This window comes from Sebastes fasciatus, chromosome 13, assembly GCF_043250625.1.
Source record: "Sebastes fasciatus isolate fSebFas1 chromosome 13, fSebFas1.pri, whole genome shotgun sequence".
NCBI lineage: Eukaryota > Metazoa > Chordata > Actinopteri > Perciformes > Sebastidae > Sebastes > Sebastes fasciatus.
This window is the reverse complement of record NC_133807.1, coordinates 28260048-28280095: the sequence shown is the minus strand read 5'-3', so window position 1 is coordinate 28280095 and position 20048 is coordinate 28260048. Positions and strand designations below refer to the sequence as shown.

General features: G+C 43.0%; 1 protein-coding gene across 1 annotated transcript in view; it reads right to left on the bottom strand.

Annotated features, from left to right (window-relative positions):
- The window catches only part of coro7 (coronin 7), a 139667-nt gene that overhangs the window by 115976 nt on the left and 3643 nt on the right, over positions 1-20048 (bottom strand). The window contains exons 2-7 of the mRNA XM_074656679.1: positions 19598-19694; positions 19305-19385; positions 19015-19085; positions 17345-17531; positions 15870-15946; positions 7556-7606 (exon numbers count right to left, since the gene is read on the bottom strand). Of these exons, the coding sequence (XP_074512780.1) occupies positions 7556-7606; positions 15870-15946; positions 17345-17531; positions 19015-19085; positions 19305-19385; positions 19598-19694 (564 nt within the window). The remainder of the gene's footprint in view (positions 1-7555; positions 7607-15869; positions 15947-17344; positions 17532-19014; positions 19086-19304; positions 19386-19597; positions 19695-20048) is intronic.

Below are 20048 nucleotides of genomic sequence, written 5' to 3'. Positions count from 1 at the left end.
AATACACAGACATTGGGGACAGATCAGAAGAAACAATAAGAAAGGAGAGAGGAGACGCAAATGCCCGCTGAGGCACGTGTCCTTACATCCATAAAACTGTTTGTCCCATTAGGATCAGGTCAGCCCTTTTTTCTCTCGCTGTGTGCCGAGTCTGAGCAGGCGGGTAGCTCAGTACAGGAAAGCAGGGCGGCGGCCTAACTACATGGAGACGTGAAAGAAACTCATCTGAAAACAAGAGGCCAGTGTAGGGATGTTATGGCAGCGAGGGCACAACCCAGAATAGCAAAGAGAGTAAAACACAGCTTTAACGCTCCATATAATGTTTATCTTTGGTGCTTGATGATTCAGCATGTTGTTATCCTTCACACACTGTGTGTGATTTAGATCTGGAAACAAATTCAAATGCTTTAATTGATTTGGGTCAATTTTAATTATTTGAAAAGTTTTGCCACACTAATAAGACAACTTAATAACACTAAGTTGTAACTCTTGAGCCAAGAGATGTGTTAGAAGCAGCCTGGTTCCACGAAAAAGTGTAAAAAGGTGACACAATAATGCATTTAGCACACAATAAGAACAATTTTCTTGCTTTTTGCGTGTCATGTGTACGCCGTGTAGTCTGTACTGACTGCAATGTAAACGTATCCGTGTAAATATGCTTCGCTTATAGCTAGTGACGTAGAATAAAAAGTGAGTAAGACCGCTTATGGCAGGTGGGAGGGGAGGTGGACGGATCCAACCAACACAGGACTTTCAAAAAGGAGACCGGTGTTTTTTTTGTAAGTTACATTAGTGACAATTCTGACGTCTCTTCCGTAGTTATGGTACATTGTTTCCGTACGTATTTTACTTAGTTTATGTTACTTATTTTAAGCCCAACTATGATGTTTTTCCTAAACCTAACTATGTGGTTTTGTTGCATAAACCTAACTGCAGACATTACCGTAGTTTTGTTGCATGGAGTATAAACAACACGAGAAAATTTTAACGCCACTAATTTCTTTAACGCATTTTCGCAACTTGCGATGTTTAGGTTGTAGCGGCATCAGAGTGAAGATACTGGCATCATATGAAACTAAAAAACCCTAAGGAATCCATTGGTACCAACCATGTCATACTAGCTTGTCGACAAGGAGGTTAAATAACGCTCCAAACTACATTTTGGCATGGGCATTTTCAAAAGGGTCCTTTGACCTGAAAATGGGTTCTATGGGTACCCACGAGTCTCCCCTTTACAGACATGCCCACTTTATGATAATCACATGCAGTTTGGGGCAAGTCATAGTGAAGTCAGCACACTGACACACTGACAGCTGTTGTTGCCTGTTGGGCTGCAGTTTGCCATGTTATGATTTGAGCATATGTTTTATGCTAAATGCAGTACCTGTGAGGGTTTCTGGACAATATCTGTCATTGTTTTGTGTTGTTAATTCATTTTCAATACTAAATATAAACACTAAAATGCATCCTCAGGACACATGTCGTTGTAATATCGGGCTATTTATACGCCTTCCCATGAGATCGGGTTGGTTGGAGGATAAATATAAAACATTTGTTGAAGTGCCCGATTAATGGACAGACTGGGGGGAAGAAAAGAAAGTCGTGCAAAACAGACAACAAAACAAAACTCAAATCTGAAATTCAATCCGCTCTTCAGCGAAAGGATGCCACATGTACGCACACGCACTCTCCACGCGTGTGCCAACTACCTAAATACAACCGTCTGCATGCTCGCGCGCGTACATACACACTTGCACTGATTACAGATGCAGTATATACTGCTCCTCCTGTCCAAGACCTTAATTACCCTGCACAGTCTTATTTCCCATAAATACAGCGAGGGCAAGGGCTGTAATTAGGGCCTATATTTACCCCACCTGGCTAGGGGAGAACCCAGTTCAGTGCTGGCCACAGGGATGAGCCAGCCCCACTCGACTACGCTGCCATGGGTGGAAGCAGGAAACCAATGGACGCTGGTTTCTCAGTTTTCAGGGGCTGGATCCTCGGAGGGGTGGGGGGCATGTAGGTACACCTCCTGCCCAAATAACACAGACTAGCCTCACGGTGCATTCAGGGTTACCATCCCAGCTTTTAAAGTAAAAAAAACAAACATGCATCAGCAATAGCATGTAACTTTACCAAGGAGCTTTGTCTCCTGAGTAACACTTTGGACTATGGGACAAACACTAATGATGGTACAAGAAAAGCATGGATAAAAAACAACATTTGATGGAAATAAAGTAGGGCTGTCCTCGACCAAAAAATTCTTAGTCGACTAACACTCATGCTGTCGACTAAGCAACTATAGCACCACTTTAAATCTTGTGTTTACCAGAGATGTCCTCATAAGTTTCTTGGAAATAAGTCATTCAGCATGAAAAATCAACCAAAGAAATCTAAGTCAACTGAGACCAAAACGACCGATCAGTCGACTAATCGGCTTAGAGGGGGGCAGCCCTAAAATAAATACAGTAAATAGCACATATTGCATGCAACATCACAGGTACCTTTTGTCTCTGATCTGGTTGTTTTAAGGGCTGGTCCGAATCTAATACTTTTGTATCGTTTTCTATTTAGTCTGGTTCGGTTTCACAGTGCACAAATAAGAGCTAACCAAATATTAAAAATAAGTTGATGAGGGGCGTGCACGAAGGAGCAAATTTATCTTTTTCATCTGTAGAGCTGCCACTTCTATGCAGGGAATCGCGGACTTTGATGCTTTCACTTTGACTCGGCACTGATCGACAGCGCACTAATCCCTTCTCCTCCAGTTTATGACTTTATAAACGTTACTATTTTTGTGGACTTTATTGATCATATTTTGTGTGTTCTCTTCAGCCCAGATGTCAAGCAAACATCGGACTTCTGCAGATGTCCAGGTCAGTCCTCTCTCACTCATGTTAACCTGTCGTTTACCTGTGTCTATCTCAACAAATGCCCACACAGGCAGCCTGCGTTTTGGTCGCTTGGAAACGGTCCGAGACAACCTCTCACAAGCGGTCTCGGACGGGTCGTTTTGGTCCGCACCAGAGAACGATTACTGCTTTCACAACCGCCCAAACAAACTGCACCAGAGTTCGATTGAAACGAACTAAATGTTGGCTTGTGAAAGCGCCCCACAGCACCCTTTGTTTGTGTATTACAAGGAAATATAAACACTGCCACCTCAAAAAACAAAAACTACGATGCTTCACTGTAACGCTCTGCAGCTGGCGTGAGATATCCTTCCCCCAGCGATCTTTTCTGAGAAGACTTGCGGCTTCTCTTGATGAGGACAAACTGACTGACTCTCTCAAGTGAGGTTACAAATGTAAATAGCTTGGACACTTCTCTGCCCGTCTCTGTTTACTTTGTGGGCAGGTTGGCTTTTCCCTCCCATCACATCACATCTACAACAACAAACTGATCCAAAAAATGCAAACTGGAGAAAATGGCAGTGACCCTCGCATCACGCACAAGCTAACAATTTTGTGGCGTCTTCTCGTAACCGCTGATACAATGTGAAATGTTGTGTTGTGTTTTATGGAGTTGAACATTGCTTTGCTGGTCCCGTGTAGAAATCAGAGCTTCACACTCTTCTATGCATCCACATTACTGGCCTCATCATGTTTCAGTGTGTTTAGGATTCATCGCCCGCACCCTTTAAACCCTCCTTCAGCAGATGGGGTGTTAATAGGAGTTGCACGGGCTCTCCCATTCTCTAGAGAGAGAGAGAGAGAGAGTTGAACATCTGAAAGCTGTCAGGGTGAGGCTCAGAGGACTCCAAACTGAAGCAGGACTTTGGCTATTTCAGAGAGCTATAGAGAGGACAAGCAAAACTAAAAAAGGGAAGAGCAACCCTCTAATAGCTTTGATCTGGCTCCTAACTCTTCTCTGGTTTGAGGTGGTGAAGCCATGTGTGGGGTGCAGAGGAGGACAGGCGTGCTGACTCAGGTTTCTCCTCTCGTTGGTCCTCCTCTCTCCATGGCACTGAGACCAGAAGGATTAATGAGAGAGTGGGGAAGAAAGAGAGCAGAGAGACTGTAGCAGACTTGGCTGAACGGTCTCTCTCTGTCCTGGCGGCCCAGCGGTCTAAAGCCTTTTTTATTTTTATTTTATTTTTTTACACCACAGACCATTTTTAAATTGACAATTTTGCTATTAGTTTTGCCATTTGTCTTCTTGTGGGCTCTGCCTTGATACCGAGTTTGAAAATGACAGAGAAAGAGAAGAAGAGGGAGAAAGACAGAGAGAAAAGAGATCATACAAAAGAGAGAGTGGCCATAAAAGCTAAACTGAAAAACTTTAATTGTCCGTCTTTCATTGTGGTTTCTTATAAATAAATAAAAGAAAATAAACATAGATCTCTCAGCAACACTCAGGTAGTGTCCACACACACAGACAAAAGCTATAGAGTGTTTCAATGGAATTGCGTTGCTAGGCAACAGCTTGGGTCCATGTTTACTTCCTGTCAGCTGATGTCATTCACATACACTGCAACAGGAAATAAACTAGGACACATTTTAGAACTGTGAAATGGTCTATATAAAAACATTTCTTGCGGTCTGGTGGCAAATGTTCTGTGGCCCAGTACCAGTCAACAGCCCACAGTGGTGGAAGAAGTATTCAGATCATTTACTTTATTAAAAGTAGCAATACAACGATTTCCATTTCAAGAGCTGCCACTTCTATGCAGGAAATCGTGGACTTTAAAATATTGCTGTCAAAGTGTTTTCACTTCGACTCGTCACTGATCTACTGTGTACACGAATCCCCTCCAGTTTCTCGAATGACTTGTCAAATATCACTATTTTGTGGATTTTATTGATCATATTCTGTATGTTCTCTTCGGCCCAGATGTCAAGCAAACATTGGACTTCTTCAGAAGTCCAGGTCCGTCCTCTCCCACTCATGTTAAAGGTCCCATATTGTAAAAAAGTGAGATTTTCATGTCTTTTATGTTATAAAGCAGGTTTAAGTGATATATAACTACTTTGAAAGTATCAAAACATTCAATCCATGGAGAAATACACACAGCCCATATTCAGAAACTGTGCGTTTGAAACAAGCCGTTAGGATTTCTGTCCATTTGTGATGTCACAAATCTACAATATATAGACCATTTCACAGTTTTAAACGTAAACACACTAAATGTGTCCCAGTTTATTTCCTGTTGCAGTGAATGACATCAGCTGACAGGATGTAAACATGGACCCAAACTGTTGCCTAGCAACGCAATTCCATTGCCATTCCATGCTGGCTTGTGAAAGCGCAAGTAAAGGTAAGTAGATATGTATTAACAGCAAAAATGTACTTAAAGTATCAAAAGTAAAAGTACGTCATATCATCAAATATTATATTATTTTAAAAGTGTGAAATGTAACTATAGATAACAGATACATGTAGTTCAGTAAAAAGTAAGTACAGTACAGGCAGTCCAGGAGTTGGTGTGAAGCACATACCTAAAAGCTGAAACTTAAAACATATTCTTGGGCTCAAATCTGCCTTAAGACCTTTGTAACATCGTTCCTCTCTTTTTCCCTCGTAGGGCCTGTTGCTCACCACTGACAGCGATCTAGTGAAGTTAAAAATTGCCATAGACTTGGCTGGAATGTCCCAGCAGCCCACCACCAGTAACCACTGGGCTCTTACTGGAGACTGTTTCAGACACACAGACTACCCAAACACTGATTCAATCTAAACTAATGAGACCCTTTGGCTGCAAAAAGTAATTTACATCCAACTTTAGTGCAATTTTATTTGAATTACTTCAATTTGTCATGCTGAGTGGCCGAGGACTGGGGATAGCATTTATTCGGGTGATGTGGAGCGCTGCTGAAAAGCTGCGCTTGATGTTTGCATTGTCTGGTGAAAAAAAGAGACAGAGCCTTTACAAAGGAGAAGAATTCCAAAACAGGCTGCTGAAAAGCAGTGTGTTACAAAGGACTTCAACACCGACATACCTGATGTAAACATCAAGGTTCAAACGCTGGAGAGGAGCCAGCCGACTAAGCTCAAGTTACTTAAGCAAACACGGACGCACATGCGCTGCACTCGTTTCTACGTGTGCCACAAAGAAAATAATACACATGTACCTTTTTTTTTTCCACTGTTGACTCCCTCCCTGTCAGAGTCAATGACATCACCTACCTCTGAAACAGTACGCCTTTCACAGAGGTGTCAAAGTTTCACATACCAAACAACGCTCACAATCATATGCAGAGACACGGACGCATGAACATACACAAATATGCAGTCATCCTCCTCCTGACTTCCATACAGGGTGATGTGCCTTCCAGGTATGTCTGTAGTCTAAACTTTAATCTGCTGCGGCTCGTGGTGTTTTCACAGGATTCCTCATATTTACAAATGAGAGAGTGCTCGGTCTACAGGCAGACCACGCATCCCAGTAATTAAAACACCCTGGGAGGTCCACCACTGAAAAAAGTGTGAGAATATTTGCTCTGCATTGACCAGCCTCTCACAACACTCGCCGCCGCCACCCCTCTTTATATCTTCATCTTCAACACACAAACTCTCCACCGCTCCACTTCCTCATTGCAGCTGGTTGTGACGGAGTCCTATTGGCTCAGGCCTGGTTGACATTGGTGAGAGGTTTCCAATGAGGAAAAGAGAGAGCGGTCAGAGTGGAGAGGTTCATGGTCGTACTGGCTTAGTGTGGGAAGGGTACCCGTGGGAAGAGGAGAGCAAGGACTGCAGCACATCCATAAATCAATAGTAGATGAATCACAGAGAGTGGCCGGTGGTGAGCCGGGTTACTGTCAACATGTTTATCCCTACACGCTGGGTGGAAAAAAACACACTCGCAGTAAATGGCAGTGGAGTGACAGGGACTATAATGTTTTCCTTAAATGTGGCTAGTCGGCAACTCCGGGTCTGAAAAGTGAAGCCAAAGAAGAAGTGCCTTAAACTTGCATTCTTTCTAACAGCCAGCAGGGGGCGACTCCTCTGGTTGCAAAAAGAAGTCTGATTGTATAGAAGTCTATGAGAAAATGAGCCTACTTCTCTCTTGATTTATTACCTCAGTAAACATTGTAAACATGAGTTTATGGTCTCAATCTCTAGTTTCAAGTCTTCTTCAATACAGCATGATGTTCATTTAGTAAATTATGGTCCCATTTAGAGTCAAATAGACCATAAAGCAGGGGATGCTTTATGGCGTGGCTACCTTGTGATCGACAGGTTGCTACCACGGCGTTGTCCGGTCTGGGTGTTTTCATCTTACATCTTTAACCTTTTCACAGTGTGTTTTCTGTTCATGAAAGTTAATTGCAACATTTTGGTAGCTTAAAAATGACTTCTTCAGCGTTCGGTTGCTCCACCCTCTTGTGTTAATTCTGATTACAACAAACCAAGATGGCGACAGCCAAAAACCAAGATGACGACGGCCAAAATGCCAAACTCGAGGCTTCAAAACGGTCGTCGACAAACCAATGGGTGATGTCTCGATGACTATGGTCTGTATGTTTTTCTAAGATGGATAGCTGCATTTGTTATCCAAGAGCAGTGGCCAGGTGTTTTGGCAGTGGAGTGAGGGCTTTATTTGGGGACTTACCTGAACAGGTGTCAGCTGGGCTCTGGGGTCAAACACTCGCAGCATCTTGTCCTAAGACAGATGAAAGAAAAAAAAAACATAAATTAACACATAAAAAAACAAATAAATACATAAAATACATACATACATCATAGAGTTGAATCAACACCTCTCTAAAGCAGTTTCAACAAAAGCTGAACATTATAACCTTCATGAAGGTTGAATTTATTGCAGGGCTGTACCTAATAAACTGGCAATATGATTAAGATGTGAAAAGGAGGTCATGTGCAAGGTCAACATTTTAAGTTCTCACAAAGAAAAGGGGGGAAAGGAATTAATCGCTCCTCAGTCAGCTGAGATTTTTTTCCATAGAAACTAAAATGAAAACTGAAATATGAAAGCCACATATTAAACACATTAATAAAAGAGAACCTCCACCTCGCTATAATTCAGTTAAAGAACAACACGAGCGCTCTGAAGTTTCCCTCATTTATCAGTGCGATCTGACTGATTCATCGTCGGCAAATGCAATCCAGTGACCTCTCCGAAAGCCTCATGAGCCGTGACCCCGGTCAGCCCAAACAAGCATTTGGCATCAATCACAGCAGCCAATCAGAGAGAGCCTCCTGCATGAATGAGAGGAAACGGGGCCTAATGGGATCAGGCTGTGACCAGGACATGCGTGTCTGCAGCTGTGTCACTCAATACTGCCTATGTGACTGTGATCACAGCGGACATACGGGGCTGATAGCAGGTAATAAGTGTAAGGACTTAGACTAAACCATGCATACACTTAACTCGCATATACACGTCAAAGAGAATCAGGAGGCTGACAATGACACAGTCAAGCATACACACACACACACACAGAGGCGCCATGCAACATGTGGCATAAATAGAGCGTTTTCATCCCATCAGACTGCATCCAATGTTGAAGCAAATTATCAATGTGAGCTTCAGCTTCCCTTCATCCTGTTCTCCACACCAATCCAAGAGGGGATTTATTTGCTCTTTATTAGCTTGAATAGCAAACAGGGTTTCTTAATGTGCCCATTCTCTCTCCATCTGTGTGTTTGTGAAGCCCACCCACGAATGTGATGCCCCAAGGCTTGAGGCCTCTGTGACCTAGGCCTAAGCCAACGGCTCAGGGAGCAGTGCCAGAACAACACACACACACACACACTTTAAAACTACATGACCTATGGATGAGAGCCCACCTGTTGCATAAATGCCAAAATCTGGCTAAAACCATCTCTAACCTGCACCAGCACAGGACAAACAAACAAGTTCTGATAAATGTTGGTTGGCAAACTCAACCAGTCATGTTGGTAGATAACCAACTAGGGCTGCAACTAACAATCATTCTCATTGGCGATTAATATTCTCGATTAATCAATTAATTGTTTTGTCAATACAATGACAGAAAGATAGACACTAATAAAAAAAAAGTAACTTTTAGTGAAAAATGACCATTAAAAATCCCAACAGCCACAAAATTAAATAAAATTAAATAAAATTGAATAAATAAATAATCTTAAAAAAAAAAAAGATTCCCAACAACCCAAGCTGACATCCTCAAATGTCTTCATTTGTCAGAGCAACAGTCTAAAACCCAAATATATTTAGTTTATGATCATGTATGCCAAAGAAAGGCATCAAACCCACACCTTTTTGGCATTTGGCAAAGATGAAAAAAAACGTTATTCAATCATCAGAACAGTTGCAGATTAATTTTCTTTATTTTTAAGACTATTTTAGGGCTTTTAATGCCTTTATTAGAGCAGCTGGAGAATGACAGGAAAGGAGGGAGAGAGAGAGGGGATGACACGCAGCAAAGGGCCGTGGGTCGGAATTGAACCTGGTCCGCTGCCAAGGACCGGGTTCAGAATAATATTCTGTCAATTGTTAGAGCTCTATAGCCAACTATCATTTCAGTTCCCTGACCTTGCAAACACACTTTTAGAATAACCAAACACACACATTATCTGCTGTACATACTGTATGCATATACAAACATACATTTGCCATATTAAGTTCACTCACTGGCATATCCACCCGAGTGTTGTTGTGCAAACAACAACATGACGGAGGAAACTATCTGGCTGTGCAAACATACACAGACGAGGGGGTACTCCCGTACAGATGTGTCTGTCCACCAAGCAACCACACACACACACACACTCAGACAAGCAAACACACTCTCTTAAGCCTATGACATATAAACACACACACCATCTCAACTCATAAATGCACAGATGGAGGGCCAGGACAGCAATGTGTGTGTGTTTGTGTGGTGTGTGTGTGTGTGTGCTGAGACAGCAGCTGTTTAATCAAAGTGACAGAGCCTCATTCTCAAGCTGCTCTTAATGAGTTTTTACTGTGAGTTTGCGGCACACAACTTTCACATGTATGTAAACACACACACACACAGACCCTGGGAATCTTCACCAAGGGGTGCTCTCTCTCTTCACTCGTCAAACACACTGTGATGCCAGCCTCCCCTTCCTGGTCTCCCATGGTTACCGGTGTCAAAGCCTGTTGTGATTGGCAGTTTGAGAGTGCAGGATCAATTATTCTATCTCACTCTTCTCACCAGGGGAAAATATTTGGTACGGAGCTCAGTTATAATGCGACTTTCAGAACTCAAGGTGTACCATAAATCCAGTGGCACCTCATTTCTAAACATACCACCCCGTCCTGTCCATCACTTGGATAAACAGAGGCCTCTCTGCTCGTACTACCTGTGGGCTTTCCCTCAAATGAATGGCGCCTTTCTCCCTCAAAGTGTGTCATAAATATACATCTCTATAGGTCCAAACGAGGCCTGTCATGATTCCTGCTCTTTGGGGTGGTGGTCTCCCCTTCATCTTCCCCCCCTCCAGCCCCTGCACCCCAATGTTTACCCTATGGGAGGGCCGGGGGGATTGGACCCACATGTTGCTGGGCCCTATTTGCTTTAATAAGTTGGATTGGAGGGATTGAAAAGCGGCCTTTTGGGTTAAATGACACCAGAGCCCAACAGGGCAAGAACCTCAGAGGCCCCTGACTCTGATCTTGGCTCACATTTCCGCCCCCCCATCCCCCTTTCTTTTCAAGTGATTCGCTTGATGGTAGGGGTGGTAGCTCTGGCGTGGATGATTATCCCGTCAAGGTAAATGTCATGATTTGGACGTAGCCTGTGACGGGGGTGGAGTAATTTGTTACTTGTCAGAGTAAAGACAAACAGCAGGGATTGGACTGACAATCATACCTGTTAATTACCAGCGAGGGGTAGATTTTTGTGTCAAAGTTTATTCCATGTCAAACAAGTCAACTCATCACGCAGTGTCTAAAGTATACACCAGAGGCCTCTGCCTCATTTTCACATCAATCAGGCTGTCTGGTAGGACTGCAACTAACAGGTATTTTTTATTGTTCATTGATTATTTTTCTCGATGAATCGATCAGTTGTTTGGTCTATCAAATGTCAGAAAGTGATGATCAAATGTCTTGTTTTGTCCACAACTCAAAGATATTCAGTTTACTGTCATAGAGGAGTAAAGAAACCAGAAAATATTCACATTTATGAAGCTGGAATCAGAGAATTTTTACTTTTTTTAGGTCTGTCAATCGATTAAAATATTTGATTGCGATTAATCACATTATTGTCCATAGTTAATCATGATTCATTTCCAATTATTTGTCAAGTATTTAATACTCTTATCAACATGGGAGTGGACAAATATCTTTGCTTTATGCAAATGTATGTTTATATTTATTATTATAAATCAATTAACACAAAACAATGACAAATATTGTCCAGAAACCCTCACAGGTACTGCATTTAGCATAAGAAAAATATTCTTAAATCATAATATGGCAAACTGCAGCCCAACAGGCAACAACAGCTGTCAGTGTGTCAGTGTGCTGACTTGACTGCGACTTGCCCCAAACTGCATGTGATTATCATAAAGTGGGCATGTCTGTAAAGGGGAGACTCGTGGGTACCCATAGAACCCATTTTCATTCACATATCTGGAGGTCAGAGGTCAAGGGACCCCTTTGAAAATGGCCATGACAGTTATTCCTTGCCAAAAGTTAGTGCAAGTTTGGAGCGTTATTTAGCCTCCTTCGCAACAAGCTAGTATGATGGTTGGTACCAATGGATTCCTTAGGTTTTCTAGTCTCATACGATACCCGTAGCTTCACTCTAGCTTTAAAACTGAGCCCGCTACAACCTAAAAATCGTAAATGCATTAATGTCTTAAAGGGACTATTTGTAACTTTCAGAAATGCTTGTTAACAGCGACACCTGTGGCCGTGAAATCAACGAAAGTCAGCGTCTGGCTCGTGCTTGTGCTCGCTCTACATAGACATGAGCGAGCATCGCTCAAAACAGTGAGGCGACACACGTCAGCTAAAAGCACAATATCACTCTATATTTCAGCTGCTTGGCAGTAATGTTAGCTGACCAGACGAAGGTCTCTCCATGAATCACTGCTGATACTGTGTTTGCTTCTTCTGCCTCAGCGCAGGCTTCAGCAGCGGGACTCCGCAGCGAGAAACTCGTCTCCCTCCGCCCGCAGCCGGAGTGAACAGGGAGACACCGGCACCCAGTCGGTAACGAGACAACAACGTTTCTCTCTGCAGAGTCCCGTCACTTCACAAGACACGATAACCTCCGTTGGTCTGGAGGAGCTGTGGCATTTACTTCTGCACAAACATCCACTGTACATTCACTAGATATTCTCAGAGCTAAACTAACTCTTCTGCAGTGTGGAGTGAGCGCGCGTTCACGTCTAGAGGTGGAGCGAGTACGCGAGAACGCGCGCGCTGTCTGAGTGAAGGCAAGCAGGCAGAGGAGCGGGAACGCCGGCAACACGCGAGCGCGCATATGCGAACGCGCATGTGTCCCGACCCAGTACATTTATACGCTTAAAAAGTTACAAACAGTCCCTTTAAAGAAATTAGTGGCGTTAAAACAAATATGCGTTAACGTGTTATTATCGAGTTAACTTTGACAGCCCTCCTTTTTTTTTTTTTTAATCACTCAAACCGATTGTAACCCATATGAAATATAGGGCTACTAAACCCATATATGTCATTTAGAAGTGTAGTTGCATATTGTTCCCAGAGGGGGCGCAACATGCATTCTGTGGAGGTCAAGTGTAGAGGACGTGACGTCAGCCTGTGTATTTCTCACTTCCCTTGAGATCGCTACCTGGATACGTCGTGAAAACGTGCTCTGACCAGACTGTTAAGCGAACACGGCATACAACGCCACAAAGCAGTCCGGAAAGTATTACTTTCTTTAAAGTTTAAGCCTTTGAGCTACATCTTTAGTTGGAGTCTCAACTGTGAACGGGAGAAACTACTTTCTGTTCAGATTCAAACTGCTGGTGAGTTGAGACACACTCTGCTGTTTTGGCTCGTCTGTTTTAACCACTAGCTAAGGCTGTTAGATGGTCTATGCTAACTGCTGGTTTAAGCTAATCGCTAAGATACTTTCTAGCTCTGGTTGGTAGCGTGGTGAAGTTTAAAGGTGTACTGGGCTTTGTTTACATTACAGCCACTTTGGTTAAGTGAGGCTAACACATAGTAATGGTTTAGTACAACTGCACCGTGATGCAACAGATTTTGGTTATTAAAATGCAAATGTTAAAGGGACTATTTGTAACTCTGTACGCGCATAAATGTAGCGGGTCGTCACACATGCGCGCTCGCGTATGCGCGTTCGCGTGTAGCCGCTGTACCCTCCTCCTCTGCCTGCTCGCCTTCACTCAGACAGCTCAGCTCGCTCCACCTCTAGACGTGAACGCGCGCTCACTCCTCACTGCAGAAGAGTTAGTTTAGCTCTGAGAATATCTAGTGAATGTACAGGGGACGTTTGTGCAGAAATAACTGCTGCAGCTCCTCCAGACCAACAGAGGTTTCCCGTGTCTTGTGAAGTAACGGAGCTCTACAGAGATTTACGTTGTCTTCTCGTTACCGACCGGGTGCCGGTGTCTCCTCTGCTCTCTCCGGCTGCGGGCGGAGAGAGCAGGGAGACATGCTGCAAAGCCCCGCTGCTTCAGCCTGCACTTAGGCAGGAAAAGCCAACACTAGGATCAGATTAAAATCATGTTCATGAAGAGACCTCCGTCTGGTCAGCTAACATTACTGCCAAGCAGGTGAAATATAGAGTGATATTGTGGTTTTAGATGACGTGTGTCGCCTCACTGTTTTGAGCGATGCTCGTTCAGGTATATTTAGAGCGAGCAAGCGCGAGCCCGACACTGACTTTCGTTGATTTCACAGCCACAGGTGTCGCTGTTAAGAAGCATTTCTGAAAGTTACAAATAGTCCCTTTTAAGTGAGGCTAACACATAGTAATGGTTTAGTACAACTGCACCGTGATGCAACAGATTTTGGTTATTAAATTGTTAATTTAAATAGCAGTAATTAATTTGATAACACCAGTTCATTTGATGTGTGTGCTTAATATAAGTAAGTTCATAATTAAAGGTTACATATATTAAAAACTGTATAAAAAGTGTTTGAGAAGGTGGATGAATAATTCATTTTAAGTTAAAATGCCAATTTTATTACAAGATATTGTATGGTAATCCATTGGATTGTTTTGAAGTATATCCTTAGTTATTGGTTATACATGATGAGATACTGTGAAAGTAGATAAGACTATCACTTACTATCCTGCACTATTTGCGTAGGTTGGTTTTTCTTTTGGTTCTATTAAACGACGATAGAATCTGGAGGATTCATTGATGGCGAGCCAAGCCCAGTGAGACTGTGGACGGTTGTGGAAACCGTAGGACCTGCCACAGAGGACATCTGACTGCTCAATTCATTTGGATACCAGATAAGAACACAAACACACTTTTACTACCCGGGTAGTTGGGTAGTAGGAACTAAAATACTGGAACTTGAAATAGTGTGGTGGTGTATTCACATTACACCCACACCAAGACAGAAATGCACTCTTTGGATCATCTTAATTAGAGGAAGAGGATTTCATCTTAAAGGACACTGATTTTGGGGGAATTTTCTATTTTATTTGTATTTTGGGGGAATTTTCTATTTTATTTGTACTTTGAAAGAGCTCTCTTTTATTTATTTTTACATTTCATTTCATACTTTGACATCTATGTGAAGCATTTTGAATGTTGTTGAATTGTTGTGGTGCAATAAAATTGTCAACTGTTCAATCTATAATAACTCTCCTGAGTTATTTAAGGCAACTGCTCATCGAACCTAGGTAGATGTTGGCGTATTCATTATTCACATCGGTTGAGTACCAGAGGCGCTACACGATTATCAAAATAGTTGCCAATTAATTTAATAGCCAACAACTAATCGATTCATCGTTGCAGCTCTAATGTTTGGTTTCAAAAAATGTAATCATGTTAACTTCCACTGATGAAATCGCCTATAGCTCTTCCTATAAATGAAATGTATTCATGAAACTATTCAAGCTCCACTCGTAAATTCCTTTTTCCTCTGCCCTCTCCTCATAAACCCATACCACCTCCCTCCTTTCTCCTCCTACACAAAAAATATTAACAACCTAATGGAAAGCCCATCAAGCTGTGTGATTATTTCCTGATGACACAGAGGAGAATGGGGCCATACGGATGCATAAAATCCCTGGGAGACTTTCTCTTTTCTTAGCTATGAAACTACTGTACCTGCCACAGGAGTGATGGCCGTCAGTTCCTGATTCAACTTGAACTTGCACCAGAAGAACGGGAGGGGTCAAAGGGGCGTACTGGGGTGTGTAGTGGAGTCACGGGGGGCTCAGGGGTCAGGTGGGGTCGAGACAAAATCCCTGATACATTTATCCTTCAAACACACACAGGCTTGTGCCCGAACTAACAAGTTAATAGAGTTCCCAGTCTGACTAGGAAAATCTCTACAGGCTCTTCAACAACTGCGGCCAAGATTTCTTTACTTTGTCATCATTATTACAGCACTAAAACAAACTGGCTATTATCTTTTGCGTCATAGGGCTTTCAAAGTTTATTCCTTTTCCCTCTGTTCACTAATTCCTAATCAAATGCGTGATGTGATCCCCACCCTTTTCATGAGCATTACTCCTGTTGACATTTTGATGAAATAAACCCCCATATAAACAGATAACGAGCAGCGGTGTCCAATGGGAGGGGTGCTGCGCTGAATGTGGGCCACTGGCTGCATCTAGTGGTCACACAATGCAACTACAGCACTCAAACCTCGGTCCGTAACAGGAATAAAGATGGTGAAAATAAAGCAAAACTCTCTTTATCGTGCTTTAAAATCAAATGTGAAGCAGGTCATTGTATACATATACAGTATCTGGTGCAGTGGAAGCTGTCATTACCTTGCAGGAGGAAGCCAGCAGGGAGCCGTCCTGTTTCCAGCTCAGACTCTGCAGCTGGTCACCGTGCTGCTCCAGAACTGCAGACACACACATCGTCATTTAGAGAGGTGAGAGAAGGGAAATGACTAGAGACACAATGTTCATGTTGGACAGGGACTAAAAAAGGAAAAAGAAACATTGAACTATGGACACAGAATGATGGATGGCACATATACAGACAAGACAAAGAAAACGACTGAAAAACATTTGAGAGGTCACTGCGGGAGAAATGCAGGAAGGAGATGAAGAAGCCATAAATTAAGCACAGAAAACACACAGTAATACAAAGAATGAATGATTTAAAGGGTAACTTGTGTATTTTTCAACCTGGACCCTGTCTTCCCATGTTTTTGTGTCTAACTGACAACAATTTCCGGAGACAGCAGCTGCTCACGGGCTGCAATGTGGTGCTATTGGGGCAAGCTGGCACCGTCATTTACATCTACTAAAAGTGCTTGTTTTTGCCATGACAGGCTCTGATTGATATTATAAGTGTCTGTCATTATGGAAAGGGTCTGGCTCAAGGAGAAGTCTCGTTTTTAAATCTCGCGAGGTGACATTTTGCCGGAATTCTCCCTCAATACTGGACCAATTTAAAAAAATTGTTGTCCACATAAGTCACTTAGACACAAAAACATGGGACAATAGGATCCAGGTTGAAAAATACCAAATGGATCATTCATATGTCCTTACGATTTTAGGCCCATGAGAGAAATTATGAGCATGACACATATTAGGCTGCAGTGCCATAAAGTGAGCACAGCACAGCTTGTGTGAATTGTTTAGTTTCAATATGACACCAAACAGATGAAAAGAGATGACAAGTGCACTTAAGACAGAAACACATAAAGTGATTTGACATGAACTTAAACAGTAAAAGGAAAAAAAAAGACACTCATTCATATATAGATTTCTATCATTCAGAGCTTGTTCCTCAACCACATGAGAATGAAGGTGATGAAAGACAGCGTGTGGGGATACAGCTCATGAAAAGTTGGATCAGCAGTGAGCAGCAGCAGCCAGGCCAGCTGTCATGGGATGTGGGAGGGGGGTGGGGGGCAGTGTTTGTGGGGGTGTGGGGGCTGAGGCCAGAGGATAGTGACTGCATCCTGAGGCCAGTCCGCGGGGAGACTGGGACCAGGACAGCAAACCAAAAACATTACCTCTGCTGCTCCGGCACTTAGACAGAGCCACAGGGCTGTAAAACGTAGGCAGTGTCAGTCAGACAGTCCCCAACGAAGAAAAGGAAACAACCACTCCTCTCCAAATATATATATAAAATCATGTTGCACATAGAAACAAAACAGGCCACAACAAAAAATTGAACACTAACTGACAGAAGACTGGAATGTTAAATGCAGACAGTGCATAATGTACGACAAAGACTTTGACGAATTAATTTTGGCTGGCGACAAACAAACACCAGCTGTAGCTACCTGCTAGCGGTGTATCCTGGCGGCTGGTGTCCCAGATCAGGGGGGACTTGGTGGCGCCCACAGCCAGCACGCCGGAGGAGGTGGGGTGGAAAAGCACCAGCTCCACCCTGCCCCGGCTTGGACGCAGGGTCAGCTCGGGACTGCTGGGCTGCTGCAGCTCTGGATCGCACAAACGCCACAGCTTCACCTAAACGCACAGACAAAGGGAGGGATATATCAAAATAGTGGGTTAGCAGCGTCACTTACACTTTACAACACCTTACAATCAGTGGGCAACTCCAGGGTCTGAAAAGTGAAGCTGATGCGGAAGTGCCTTACACTTGCATTCTTTCTAACAGCCAGCAGGGGGCGACTCCTCTGGTTACAAAAATAAGTCTGATTGTATAGAAGTCTATGAGAAAATTAGTCTACTTCTCTTGATTTATTACCTCAGTAAACATTGTAAACATGAGTTTATGGTCTCAATCGCTAGTTTCAAGTCTTCTTCAATACAGCATGATGTTCATTTAGTAAATTATGGTCCCATTTAGAGTCAAATAGACCATAAAGCAGGAGATGCTTTAGGGCGTGGCTACCTGTGATTGACAGGTCGCTACCACGGCGTTGTCCGGTCTGGGAGTTGTCCGTGTTTTCGTCTTACAACTTTAACCCTTTCACAGTGTGTTTTCGGTTCATGAAAGTTAATTCTAACCTCTTTGGTATTCTAAAAACGTCTTATTCAGCGTTCGGTTGTACTTAGCTCCACGCTCTCATGTCACTTCTGGTTGCAAATAACCAAGATGGCGTTGGCTAAAATGCCGAACTCAAGGCCTCAAAATGGCAGTCCACAAACCAATGTCTACTATACAGTCTATGATTACAACACAAAGATGCAATCTGCTCCTAACCAGCAGAAACATCTCTCCACCCTCTTTCGATGGAAATAGTCCTCCAAACCTCAGTGAATTTCTGCTCCTTTGAACATTAAATGAAATGATTGTGATCATCTGACAGATGTTTTTTGAAGCCACATCAGAGACAGACGGAGCAGACTGGGAGGATCGCTACAGCCGCCGTCTAATAGGTCAAGATGCAGCATCACAGCTAGAGATAAGGTGGCAAGTCTCTAGCTGTTCTAGCTAAATGGTGATACTGTACTGCACAATTTGGGGTTTGGTTTTCTTGTTGATGCTGTCATATGAGAACAGATGAAATTAAATTGCATTACTTCATTTTAAGTCATTAAAAACACTCATATTTCACAAGTTGGTGCATTCACTCGAATTTGCTTGCTCGGCACCATCCAGTTGGTGAAACAATACACCCTGTTGGCACCAGATAAGAGGAATAAAAGAGCGCTGCAGATGCTGGCCACTGCAGACCACTCCAATGTGTGTGTGTGTGTGTGGCAATATTTGGGTGTGTTTTCACAGCTCCCTGAGGTAAACCGAGCTTGCTGAGTCTGAAGATGCGGACCCAACACTCAGCAGATTCCAGTAAGCCAGGGCACCTGTGGCTGAGGATAATGTGCTGAGAGGAGGGAGTCTTCAAAAAGCTTTACATAACAAAAAAGCAGGTTCATATCATATTCTAAGCCCTGCCAGGAACAACAAAGCCTGAGAGGATGGAAAATGGACTTATGTGTAAGTATACGACAACAAGATCAATACAAAAGAAAAGAGAAATCTCACCGTTTCATCTGCAGAGCATGTTGCCAGGAGACTTTCATCATAAGGAGAAAAGTCCATATCAGTCACCAGATCTGACAGAGAGGAGGGGAAACAAATGAAAAAAGAAAAATTAGATCCTTTCTGAGCAATAGGCATTTGCATTTCTCATTTGATTAGTTTTCTTTCAAGAGACCAGAGTGTCCTGGGAGTGGGTTGGAGTGGTGGCAGTTATGCGGAGGAAAGGGGACAAGGAATGGAGGGAAAGAAGAGAAACTATGATGTGCTGACACTAAAGAATAAAGAAACACTACCAGAATGGCAGGAAATCTGCGTGACTGTCCATTGGCCATCTGAACCAGGTTTGACTGAGGTCAGGCCCAGCATACCGCCACCTGCAGACACAGAAAAATGTCATTGATCATACTTTTTAAAACCTTCTTTCTCTGTCTTTATAGTGCAGAAAAACAAAACAAAAACATGATGTCTTTTTTCCAAGGAAATCCCTTTTTGTTTGATTTTAACTTGATTCAGTCATCTCTTTCCATGGATGCTTCTGTCTGCACGAGGCAATCGTCACTGTTAACCACACAGTTATTAGCCTCACCAGCCTGCTCGGTGTTGAAGGCCACAAGCTTGGAGCTCGCTTTGATGTGGTTCCCCTGGCAGGAAAAGGAACCAGCTCGGACGTTGTTGATCCATCCCTGAATTTAAAGACAGAGAGCACGAGTGAGGGATCATAACGGTTAAAAACAGTGGTATGACAAGGAAAAGGAATGTCATTCAAGCCCGAGAATCCTAAGTGTTCTCTTGACATGTCTACACAAGAACACATCCAACTAGAAGAATCCAACATAGTTCATCTGTTTCATAATATTAAAGGAGCACACGTGAGTTGCTGTCACAACGAGAATAAAACAAAGTGAACACTGAAATAAACAGGAAGGATCTAGCAGAGAGCGTGCACACATAAGTGACTCTGAATGAGCAAAGTGTTGAGGAAGTGGAAGGACTCCCTGCGTTGCACAGCAGAGAGCTCTTAAAATCCTCTTTCAACA